Raw genomic sequence first — 13,093 nt, 5'->3', positions numbered from 1 at the left:
CCTTAAGCCATCAATCTAGGACTGATCATTGGACTCATCCTTCACCTTCTGCAACATGCAAACTCTACGATGCATCTTGCCTCACATTGGCTTCCTTCAGAAGATGCAGCCGACTATTATCCTCGTCATGATTCCGTTACATCATGCAAATGTTCTAACTGGGGGCATTGCTTCCTATTCCGAATACTAGAAAGGATCCAAATAGCAGTAACATGACACCAGTGATCTATGTACTGGGTTGGCAAGATTTTCTGCCTAAGAGGCATAGTCATCGCCCACAAGCCGATCTTAGGCAAGTGACCATTCTTCAGCCTATCAAACCTACCAAGATATTAGCAGAATGCAAACCTCTAATTTAGAATAGCATCCTTTTCTTTTCTCATTCATTTTTAGAAGACACACAGTGGAATGACTGTACACCACTTTGTCTAGACACTGTGTTAGAGCAACACTTATGTTGTATGAATAGGTCTTCTGGATTAAAAGCAGATTTAATTCATTTGTAAGTAAACATATTAAAAAAATACAAGTGTTAGTACCCTTAAGAGAAGCACGAAAGCAACACATTGGTTAATGACTGCATTTGGTGTTTAGAAAAACACTTATCTTAATAACAACACATTTACAACTTTAAGTAAATACTTTCTATAGCGGAGCATGTGAAAATGTAAGAACTTTAAGTGCACTTACGTTGCCTTGTTTTCGTTGAGAGCCGCCAGAATGCGTTCATATCTTTCTGATTTGGGTTTGTCCGATAGCTGCAAAAGTATGTTTTTTTTTTTTACATTGTCTTTATTTTTTTAGTCAGTCATGACAATTTGACTTGGAAACGTAACCTAATTAATGTGAGTCAATGTTTCCTTACCAAAAGCACTTTGCCCAACAGTCCTGCCCACAGTCACAAAAGAAGGCATAGGCATGAGGAGTGAAATGCAGATATCGCACGAACAATAAAAATCAGCTAGGGCAAAAATAATCATTCTGCTAGAATTACTTATGTAAGATTTCACTTCTTGCTTATAACCATCTTAATAAAGAACATCCCCAAAATAAAGGAGCATTTGGAAAATTGATGAGTCACTTTAAAAAAAACAATATTTGGGGGTGGGGAGGGGGGGTTTATTTGTGCAAACAACATAATAGGATGCAAACCCACACCCATAACAATGAACATCAGAGGGGGATTAACGTTTCAGCAGCACATTATACACAGATCGGATAAGGCTTCCGGCAATACATTAAGTACAAGAAGAAACTTGTGAGTGGCACATCATCATCATAACATCCACATAAAGCCAGCCACATTTAAGACCGAGACTCCCAGTCAAGAAGGTCCAAATCATAATATTTTATCCAGTGACCCCCCAGACTTTGTAAAATGTGCAGGACATCCCCTGCTCTTGTATGTAGGTTTCTCCATGGCCATGTACAAGTCCAGCCTTTTCTTCCAGTCTTGTAAAGTAGGGACCTCTGACAACCCCTCCCCCCCCCCCCCCCATTGCCCAGCAAAACCCCGCTCAGCCTCAGCCACCAAAAATCCCATGTTGCTGAAGAGGAGTTTGACTCATGGGATACATTTCGGCTCAAGTGGGATATCAACCCCCAACATGCTGCATAATTCCCATACTATCTTGTTCCAATATGCCAGAGTGGCTGGGCATCCCCACAATGTGTGCAGTAAAGTCCCTCTGTCCCCGTTGAACCTCACACAGTCTGGGGATATTGCCCTCCTGTTGTGACTTGAATTGTTACTTTGCATCCTTTCCCTTAGTTACATTTTCCCTACTGCTCTGCCAGTATAAATGTGAGTGTTGGAATGCTAGAGTGCTTGATGAGGTAATGGAATGCTGGAGTGCCGGTTGTGGGGTCGAGGGAGAGACAGTTGGAGTGTGTGGGGTAAGCAGCAAGGATGCTGCTCCTGGTGGGGCTATCCGATAGATAGATATATATATATATATATCTATCTACTGGCGGTCGCCAGTAGATAGGTAGATAGTTATAGTTACAACCTAGTTTCCATAGGAAATCTCAAAATTCTATTTTGAATAACTTCTGCGCCGGTTGACGAATCCTCGCGAAATTTTCAAAGCTAATGGGGCGCTCCGTTCAGCTCCTACCCTGAAAGTCTCGGGGTGATTCGTCAAGCGGGCGCCAAGAAAAAGGGGGGGTCCCAAAACGCGTTTTCCCCATGCATTTTTCCATAGGACCTTTAGTCGCAGCTACAGCCCGAACGGCTGAACAGAATTACGTGGAATTTGGCAGAGAGGTAGCCATAAGGTCAAGGAAGTGCCTTTTGCAGGTCTGGTGTAAATCTGTTCAGTATTTCCTGAGAAAATAGCATTTAAAAGCATATCAATATCTATACGTGCGCACCGTGCGCACACCCTGCAGTGCGCGAGCGCAATTCTGATTGGTTGTTAGATGTCGGTAAACATTCGAATCGGTCGAAACCAGGAAGTGTCGGCCGCCATTTTGTCTCTCGCAGTCTTATGGGGTGAAAAACAAAGGTGGAGAACGTGAAAAGGGGGCAGAGTGGAAAGTTCCTGACCCCCTAGCCTTGGTCAGGGGGTCACAGAAGGACCCCCAAGGGAGAAAAAAACGATTTTTTTTTTTGAAAAATCGCGAGGTGCGCGCGAACTGTGAACCGTGCGCGCACGGTGTAAAACCTGAAAAAACAAAAAAAATAAAATAAAAACATAACTTAGCATTTAAAAATCCGTACAAATTCACTGAAAAAACCATAGGTTTCACACACGTTATAGTTACGAATTAGCATTTAAAAAACCTTGCAAATTCACGTAAAAAACCATAGGTTTCACACATGTTATAGTTAGCTGGACATTTCACTCGTAAAAAACCAATGAAATTCCCCCGTTATAGTTACTGCAGGCAACTATAACTCACGCGACCGCAATCCTCTGCTGATGACGTCAGATATTACATCACTGATGACATATGTGTCTTTCTGAAAAATAAATATTTGTAACATGTATAGCTAAAGATTAATGGAAGAAGACATGGGTAAATAAGTGTCTAAATACAGTGATGTAATATCGGACGTCATCAGCAGAGGATTGCGGTCGCGTGAGTTATAGTTGCCTGCAGTAACTATAACGGGGGAATTTCAATGGTTTTTTACGAGTGAAATGTCCAGCTAACTATAACATGTGTGAAACCTATGGTTTTTTAAGTGAATATATATATATATATATATATATATATATATATCACCAAAGTACAAAGATACGTGCGCTCTCAGGTAAGTAAACAACACATCCAGGTTATAGTAGTGATCAGGTTTATTCCATAACGCGTTTCGACTGCGTCCGCAGCCTTGCTCACATGGGTTCCATGTGAGCAAGGCTGCGGACGCAGTCGAAACGCGTTATGGAATAAACCTGATCACTACTATAACCTGGATGTGTCGTTTACTTACCTGAGAGCGCACGTATCTTTGTACTTTGGTGATAATTTTGCCGGTTGCTTCGCCGGCGTGTACGCCACTTTCCAAGGGGGCCAGCTGTCCGGAAGAAGCGTTTGTGGATTTTGGATATATATATATATATATATATATATATATATATATATATATATATATATATATATATATATATGCATGCTATCTGCTACTTACTAACCATCTAATAATCCAATAACTAAGCTTAATAAACCTACTCTTGTAACTTACTCTACGGCTACCTCTGGACTTCTTTTGGATTGTAATAATTTGGTGACGAATTGGAGAAATAAAACCTATGTGTTGTGAAGATGAACTGTAATTGAAACTGCTGTGAAAACCTGAAGTAAACAAAACTGAAGCTTGAACGATAGAAACACCCTGCTTAGCCCCTCCAGTGTCCTTTACCATCTGGACAGCCTGACTGTAGCGTTTCACCCTCCTAACATCAAGTGACTTACATCAAAAGACAAGGACTTACTGAAGTTTGTGGATGAGCAAGAGCAACTGGCAGTATTTCCAGCAAGCTTGCTTGCCTGTTTGCCACATTTTTTGTTCGCCAGCACAGTGTGCAGCAAGAGTATTGGGCTGCTCATTTCATATGGACGCACTTGTTAGCGATGGACAGGGTTTGGCCAGAGTTTGACGTCTGGCCTTCGTGTAGCCAGCTCAATGGTGCGCCCTTGGAAGAAAAACTAATTCTGGTGAGCAGCGTGTGTTCAGGGTTACAACCCTGATTCAAATTGTTAATGAAGCCATTTGTGTTGTATTTTTTATTTAAAAAATGTTATCGAGCTCTGCGGGGAGAAGTGGAGGCATCGTTTTGAAACAGTCTTGCCAACTGAAGGCAGCGCGAGTTTTTAAGCACAAGCTTTTTAATAATTATCGGCCTCACGTGCCCACGTGAGTGTGCGGCACTTCAATTATCCTCCACTCGGGAGGTCTATTCCTAGCTTGGAGTGAGAGGCACGTTCACTTAAACAGGCGCGAGGAGGATGATGATGTCATAGTTGGAAGAAGATATTGCAACTACCGCCTTCTCCCATAGAAGTTGACGCAACATGGAGCACTGGCAGCCATTTTAGTACACTGGGAGAAGTTATGTGGAATCTGACGGTGAACACATTGTTGTGCTCACATTTTCAAACTGCTACCCGGCTCTCCTGCATGATTTATGTACACCGCCTTCTTCATCTGTAGTCTTTGGCAGCACTTTGACCGTATTGGTTTGTATTCTTCAGGACTGTACCTTCGGTAGCCGGTGTGAAATAAGAATTGCATCTGAGAAACAGTAAGGTTTCTTCAATTACAGGAGGATTAAAATGAAACTCAGTGGGGTGTCGCTCACTGGGGCTGAACTAGTGATTATACTCTGAACATTTTAATGTTGTTCCTGCATTGTTGTTCTATTTTGATGTCTCGAGTGATGCTGGCGTATGTTATGGATATGGTAATTTTTTTTCTTAATTTTTTCTTTTTATACAATGCCATGCTGTTTGTTGGTTTGCTGTTTTTTGGTCTGTTTTTGATGTGCTAAGATTGAATGCTGTGTTGTGGGGTTACGTACCCTAGTGCGGAGTTGTAGGGTTATGAATCATAGTGCTGTATGTAGGGTTGTGTACCCTGTGCTGTTGTTTAACCAGATACAACAAAACAGTTGGTCCCACCTGGAATTCTTCAAATTGGATATAACTTAGTACCTGATATCACAAATATTTAAATGAAACTCAAAAACATGAATATCAAGTTTGTTTATATAAAGTAGTGATAAATCACTTTCTTAGATTAATTCATGCGACACAGAAGCTCCACAGTGAGTGGAAAGTAGATAAGTGTGCTCGTCGCTAGATCAGAGAAGAGTAAGAATTACAAGTGAAATCATATATAGTGTAAACTATTATTTCAGATTACGACCGGCTGACAATATTTTACTAATCAGATAGTCCACAAGTCATTCGATACACTTTATGAATGCTGTGTTTATCTAAATGTGTTGAAGTTTTCAGTCACGGTCAGAAGGGATAAAATGTAGACGTTTCGACCCCAAAAAGAGCGAGGGTAGCAAGGGAACCTTGTAGTGAGGTCTTCTTCAGGACAGGAGGGGAGCAATCTTAAGCTCCCTGTCGAGTTACAGGTGGAGCAATTGTAGAATTGGGCTAGATAGCTCCAATGAGGAAGGAGGACCTCATCAGGGTCCAGATCCGAGATGTGCCACACGATATCTTGGTGCTCAGATTGGGATAAACGTAGACTGGGTACTTCAATTTCAAGATTCCAATTTAATCGGCTTAAGTTATTCTTGTTTATGTGGTTGTAACCGGAGCGTCTCTGTCTCACATCTGTTTATTTAACCTGAGTCTTTTGGTCCCGTCAGGTGTGTAAGTTGTGTGCGTTGCGGGGTCGTGAACCCTGTACTGTTTTACCCGAGACCTCTGATCCCCCCCCCCCCCCTATCAGGTGTGCTATATGTAGTGTGTGTTTTGAGGTCCTGTACTCTGAGGGGGGAGTGTAGGGTCTTGTGCCTTAAGTAGCGCAAAGTTTCCTGTGGTGTGCAGAAAGGGGTGAGTTAGGGTGTTGCACCTCGGTGGAGTCCTCTATTCTCCTAGTCCTGCATAGTAGGACATGGGGGTAATTTGCAATAAATTTAGTGTCATGCATTGATTTACTTTTCTTGTACATTGTTTTATACTGTTTATTGTATTCCATAAGGAAGGAGATGTGTTGTGACTTGAATTGTTACTTTGCATCCTTTCCCTTAACAAGGATGCTGCTCCTGGTGGGGGCCAGCTGTTATCCACATGATATCTGCTACTTACTTTACCATCTTAATAATCCTGTAACTAAGCTTAATAAACCTACTCTTGTAACTTACTCTACAGCTACCTCTGGACTTTTTTTAGATTGTAACACCTCCCCATTTTATATAAATCGCTTCCTGTCTTAGTAAACCCAGTGTAGAATATTGAGCGGTATTATCCTTAATCTGGATTTCGAAGCTACTTTGAGGGGGTGCATCAGGGCTTCCTACCAGTCAATATCATCCATCTCGTCTGTCTCTCATCCACCTTTCTTGTAGCGGAATCAAGGTGTCTGGTATGTTACTTTTTACCATTTTGTAAGTGAGGGAAACCAGCCCCTTCCTGAGCTCTTCTGTAAGCAGCCTACCCTCCACGGGAGAATACTCAAGTATTTCTGCCTCTTCCAACCTCTTGGCCTGCCATGCCTTCCTTAACTGTGCATATTTTAAGTATTGATTTGGGTTCAGCTGACAATCCCTTTGAAGTGAGAGGAAAGGCATGAGGTCTCTAGTCTCTATGAGATCCCCAACCTTGGAGATCCCTAATCTCCTAGTCCTCAAATATTCTCAGCTTCCCTAATTCCTGTAGCATTTACCTTTCCCATATGGATGTTTCCTTGGTCACCTTCTGTGCCCACCCATTGTCTCTGGTGGCCTTCGTCCATGTATTCAGCGGCACCTGTGTAGCCGGCAGAAGCTGTCAGGGTCCCTTTGCCTCCATACATAAAACGCATGTGTGATAGCTCTTCCAGCCACGCCCTCTATAGTGGGTATGTCAGGTGAGTTTGGGGAGTTAATATCCAGTCGTTGATAATTACCAAACGTGTAGGCCCTAATGTCTGGGATGGTGATCTCGCCTTTATAGGGGTTATGTTGCAGTATCTGGAGTCCTATTCTGGGGTGACCCTTATGTCACATGAGGGTCCTTAGCTCCCCCTCTATTTTGTTGAACATTTACCCTGGAATATTTTAATACACGTTTGAGGGCGAAGAGGAGTTTGGGAAGCGTAATCACCTTTAAGACAGCTGTGCACCCCAAAATCAACATGGGCAACCTTGCCATCTCTGTGCATCTCCCTATAATTCACAAATTTGTCGATACTTTTTGCCGATGTTCTGCAGCATTGCAAAAATAAGGACCATAACACAAACGTGTCATGCAACCTATGCATATGCGTTCCTGGTAAGGGATGTTTTTTTTTTTAATGTTTTTTACCTGTATGAAAGTGTGTGTGGATTTTTTGTTGCTTTTTTAATTAACAGAACAGACTGGCAGCAAATTGCAGTTGCTGGGCCCTCCCTGCAAGAGGTGGAGTAGTAACAGAGAAGGAGGTGGAGGAAAGTAATTTGAAGTGGGTATGTGGAGCAACAGATGGGCTTAAGCCCAGGGGAGTATGGCCTATGTCAAACAAATACAAATTAAATAAAAAATGTTGGGTGGGAGAAGCCGTTGATAACTGGAGAAGAGGGAGCAACATACAAGGACGAGAGCAAGTGGGGAAACAATAGAGGGGGGCTCTAGAATAGGGAGGAGCAAAGAGGGCAAGCACTTGTGGGGGGTGGGGGCAGCACAGAAGAAGAGTACACATGCACTCATGTGTGATTTAAAAAGAAAAAAGCAGTTCCCTGAATGTGAACAGAGGAAGGATACAAGAGATGCAATCAAAAAGGATGGTGAAGAAGCCATGAAGAAAAAAAAATAAGAAGAGGAAGGAAAGGCACTGAATAAGAAGCAAGGGGATGATGCACAATAAGGGCAATCAAATAACTGTTAGGTTTCTGTATGGTTCAGAAGAGGTAAGCTGGATTATAAGCAGCTGTGCAGCATGGCTAAAACTAGTCTCTCAAAAAAAAATGCTACAACACTGCTTGTGCTAGGATTTATAAAAAAAATTGAATGTGCATTAGCCCTGGCTGAGACATTGTGCTTTTTTAGTCTCAGACGTGTGAACTCCGAGGCAACAAGGTGGTGGGAGGGGAGCATGGGTAGTGCTACGGGGAGGAGGTCAGAGGACTGACTAGAAGAACTGGAGGAACTCAATGGACAACAGAGGTTGGACAGGAGAGGCAAGCACCAAGACAATAGAGGGTGGGTGGGGCATGCACAAAAACAACATAGGGTGGGCGTAGGAAGCTGGCTCCATATATGGTATGCCACTAAGGGTGGGCAGAGAGCTCCGCTCCACCCACAGAGTGTGCGGAGTGTTACCTACTCCGCGCTTCGCGAATAGGCAGAGTAGGCTGCACTCCGCGGCGGAGCGAAGTTGACACCAGCCAGTTATAGTAGCTTAAAAAACAATATAAAGTATTAAAAACACCTTACCTGAGCTGCGGCGTCCCCGGCTGGTCCTCTTCCTCCATTGCGACTTCTTGATGACAACTGCGCATGCGCGAGTGCTCACGCATGCGCATTTCTCGTGCATCACTGGAGGCACCAAAGACTGTTTTGATCAGGTGGCCCTGAGGGCATCTAGGAGTGCCTCATTAAATGATAACTGAGGCTCCAAGGAAGCTGGCCCCGATTGGAATATTTCAGTTAGCAAATTAAATTTAATCTCAACTCAACTTTTAGCGCCTTGATCCCTTTTGGCATTTGTTGCATTATAATCTTTTTCATTAATTCAACTGTAGGGAGTTGCAAATCTAACATCTCTGCTGCCTTTCATATTACCACTACTAAAGAGCTGCTTTCTGCCATTGGTGGACAAGGCAAGGAGTCCAGCTCAGTTTTTGGGCAGGGTTCTAACCCATTGGCATTCTGAAAGACCAATCAAAGTCCTTCATCTGTATAGCGAGGGAGGAGAAAATTATGTGCCTTTGTCATAAATCGGAGTCATAGGGAACATTTTGCAGACCTTGGACCACATCAGAGCCTGTACAAAACAGGGAACCAGACTTTGGAAATACTGCCATTGTGGAAGAGGGTTAGGATCTGATTTAGTCACAACGGGTTGCGCCTTGATAATTTGATAGCATGACAAAAGGGATGGCATGGCTAGACATCAGCTCGGGGTCCGAGACCGGTGTCTAAATCAGTTCTGGTACAGATGCCACTGAAATCTGTTGCAGCGCAAGCACAGATAAGAGTGGTGTGGACCTTGAAAACCGAGTTCAGGTCTGGACCGGCATGGATACTGACCTGAGAACAGGTTCGGAGGAGGCAGTCGGCTTAAAGGAAGTGCCCATCGAAGGAAGCCCAACTGGAGGCCCCTGCAGCTCCATGGTACATGGTCTGAAATTATTCTTGGGAGTTCGAGTGGAGCTCCAGATCCATGTTGAAGGGTGCAGAAAAAAAAGGAGCTGATGTGTGAGAAGTGCCTCTTTTGACATGGTTAGCCCCCACCTTTTGCCAGGAAAATTATGTGGTTTCTATAGAAAGTGAACAGGGTCCCTGCCAGCCATGTCCCCTGTGCCAGAGGTCCTTCCCAAAAACTGTACCACGATTGGCAACTTCAGACCCCCCTGTAAGTCCCTAGTAAATGGTACTCATGGTACCTAGGGCATTGGGAATGAGGATAGCCTCACAGGGCAAGGAGATGGCCAGAGCACTGAAACTTTTCAGACACTCACCACCAGTCACAGATCTGGGTTGAATCCATCATCGTTCTTTAGCTCACTTCGCCACCCCAGTTCAGACCCAGCCCTATGCAAATCAATCTTGACCCCGAGCCTCATGGGAATAAGAATCCTGGGACCGGTTTCAAGTTAACACCCCTCATCAGCAAGGCTAGCTTGAATCCAGTGGCTAAGTGAGCAAGGAGCAAGGGACCCACGCCGGGGCATACCCTGCCAACTTAGGGCGAACAAAGCAATCAAAAGGAAATGATGGACGGAGCGCTGAAACTGTGACAGGGGGTGAGTGTCTGAAATGTTTCAGCTTCCATAGTCTCATAGGGACCACTCACCAAGGCCATGCAGACTGCCACTGCGGCCTGCATGCCTTGGTGCTACATAAACGAAAAAATTGACATTGCACACTGCCTGTGTGCCATGTCAAAGCAACACTGCCTAAGGTGTGGATAAGTCAACCCTCTAGCCGGCCTTACAAAGACCACCATATATCCGGTATGGGCATATCTGCATGAGCCCCTACAATATTTAAGTTTTTACTGAATATTGTAAGTGCCAGGGAAGCCAGAGAGTACATGGGCTGTAAACAGTACAACTCTAGCTTCCCAGCACCATGATGGCTTCACTGAAACCAGGAGTGTTTGGTACCAAACAACTCCTCTTAACAAACCAACACCGATGCCAGTGTGGGATTTATTAAAACATGTATTCAGAGGTGCCCCCTGAAAACCTACCAACTGTAATGGTCCCCGACTGGCTTTAGGCAGCTTGCCATCACCAGACATGTTTCGGGACCCCTGGGTCAAGAGCCCTTGCTCTCTGAGGCCTGAAACACAGTCCATCCTGGGCAGAGGTGTCTCACCTCTTCCCCCAGGAAAGCACAGTGCTCACTAAGGAAGCTTTAAAAGCCTTGATGTCTTTGTAATGCAACCCCAGCCTTTGCTGCTAGCAGCAGATGGCCGCCCCTGGTTCAAACCCCCACTTTTGGCAGGAAAACCGGCGGGAAAACTAAGTGAGAATAGGTGTGCCCCCCCTTTGCATTATAGAGGGCGTAGACACCCCAGGTAAGGAACCCATTGGTCCCTACCAGTCACTCCCCTGTAACACCCCTAAATCTAGGTGGCACCCCCGGATGACGTACGAAACCCGGAATCCGAGGAGCCGCACCATCAAGAAAGATGGACAAGTGACTGACTTGTCGCCAGCTCTGCTGACTGGTCTGCTGCCTTTCGTCCTTGCTACAAAAGTCAACTCGCCCTGCAGACACTGCAACCCCCAAAACACTGGCATGACTGCCTGCCTTCAATTAACATTACAAACTCTTGTGGACAGCAGACCTGTCCAGAAGAAACCAACTTTAAAGAACCAGAACTTTGCCATGAGGAACTGCGAAACTACCATCGGACCCATTTCTGCATCAGGCGGCCACTGCCAGAGTCCAAGTGACCCAATGATCCTGCGAGGTTCTCCTGCAATTCTGAGCAAGATTCCATTGTGGGTCAACCCCTGCCAGACTCCCAGTTGACACCTGCAGTCTCTGTACAATGCCCCTCCACCCCCCCCCCGCCCTTCCCTCAGTCACAACCGCGACCTGCCTGGTAAGCCATTCCCGACGCATAAGGACACTCCTGCAACTGAGGCCCCTGAGATTTGGGGAGCATGACCAATGGTGTCCCTATGCTCTCTTGCATCAGAACTTTCCTGTGCAGCTGTGGGTTTTCTTTATCCAGCCTTCTGTCCAGATCCTGCAGCCTTTCTTTAAAACCGATATCCTCTATTGATTTGCATGGGGTACCCATTGCTATGTTGGCATTCTGCAGCCGGCCGACCCTGTGCCGGTGAGGGTGCAAGTTTGGTGCTGCCTTGTGCCCCTGTGCTTACCTTAATCCTCGGAGATTGATCCCTAACACCGCTTTACTTACCGGTAAGCAGTGCATCTTCAATCACACCCAGTCTCCACTGGTTAACATTGGGTGCATCAATTTTGAAATTGACCTCTACCCCCGTCCATCCCTGTGCCGTTGGTAGTGCAGTTTTGCTGCTAACTTGAACTCTGACTTGTGTTGACCACAGACCCCTGAAGACTGGATTTGTAAGTCGGGTACTTACCTTGCAAACTGCATTTTTGTTTTCCTCCCATAAGTTTACATTGCTTTTTAAAGTGAAAAGTATTTTCATTGCAAAACGTACTTACCTTTAAACGTACATCTTGGTATTAAAATTAATCTAGAAAGCTTTTTTTTTCAATAAAATGTGTGGATCTCCTTTTTGAGTCGTGTGTCAATTATTAGTCACTGTATGTATAATAAATGTCTTACACTCTGTGTTAGGCCTAAGGCTGCTCAACCACACTATCACAAATAGAGCACATTGGGTTTACACTGAGCCTTGTAAACGTCTGAGGGAATCTCTGGACTCTTTACAAGATATAACCAATTATTGGTAGATCATAAGGAGCCGCTTCGTACATGAGGTCTAAGTGCAGGGGTGTTGCCTATCTATGGCTCAACTCCGTTACTTCAAGGTGGCTGTGGAATCACAAGGTGCTGCCTAGCGGCACTCAATTTTTGGGAGATTTCTTTGCATTCACTCTAGCACAGAGGAATACGCAGTTAGAAGTACCCATCAGAAAAATAATGAAGCAACATTAATTGAGATAGTTATTTTCATTCTTCTCTTGTATGCCTATGTGCTCACAACCATTTCTGGTGTGGGGGGGGGGGGGGGGTCTGTGTCTGTCTCCCCACAATTCTTAGGTTATGGTTGGTCAAATATGTGAGCCAGATTCACAAAGTTAGTACTGTGACTTACCTCTAATTACGGGAAAAGGTCAGGTCAGAAGTGCTCCTTAATTACTTCAAATTTAAGAAGTCAGGAGTACTTCAAGAGTAGATCACATGTACTAAGCCGATTAAAATCGTTGTCAGTAATATATGAAGTGTGGTTTGTCTAAGAGAATAAAGGCAAGGTGCTCTTCTGTCTTCCATACATCCAGTTTTGGTATCTTTAGATGGAAGCAGCTGAAATACTAGCTAGTCGAGGTGTCCAGAGGTTACTGAGACAATGTTCCAATTAGCAATGGCCTACATTTACTGGCCCCTTTCTTTAAGTTTACCCTCAAGTTACACTCCTCCTGAACATGTTTTGAGATAAGGTTAGTAGAGCAGTCACGTTTGTGTAACCAACACAAGCCGTTAATTACCGTTATTGCACTGTTGATAACCTGACTCAAGGCTTGCTAGATTTTATAATTTACTGATTGTTAGCTT

The 13,093-nt window shown here is 44.3% G+C and overlaps 1 protein-coding gene across 2 annotated transcripts in view; it reads right to left on the bottom strand.

The window, feature by feature from the left end:
• MTF2 (metal response element binding transcription factor 2) overlaps positions 1-13,093 on the bottom strand; it is a 404,555-nt gene that overhangs the window by 186,166 nt on the left and 205,296 nt on the right. For both annotated transcript variants that reach the window (XM_085602198.1, XM_085602199.1), the window contains one exon: positions 691-758. In XM_085602198.1, the coding sequence (XP_085458324.1) occupies positions 691-758 (68 nt within the window). The remainder of the gene's footprint in view (positions 1-690; positions 759-13,093) is intronic.

Source organism: Triturus cristatus, chromosome 4_2, assembly GCF_964204655.1.
Source record: "Triturus cristatus chromosome 4_2, aTriCri1.1, whole genome shotgun sequence".
Classification (NCBI taxonomy): Eukaryota; Metazoa; Chordata; class Amphibia; order Caudata; family Salamandridae; genus Triturus; species Triturus cristatus.
Note: the sequence above shows the minus strand (reverse complement) of the source record. Positions and strands in the feature narration are given on the sequence as shown.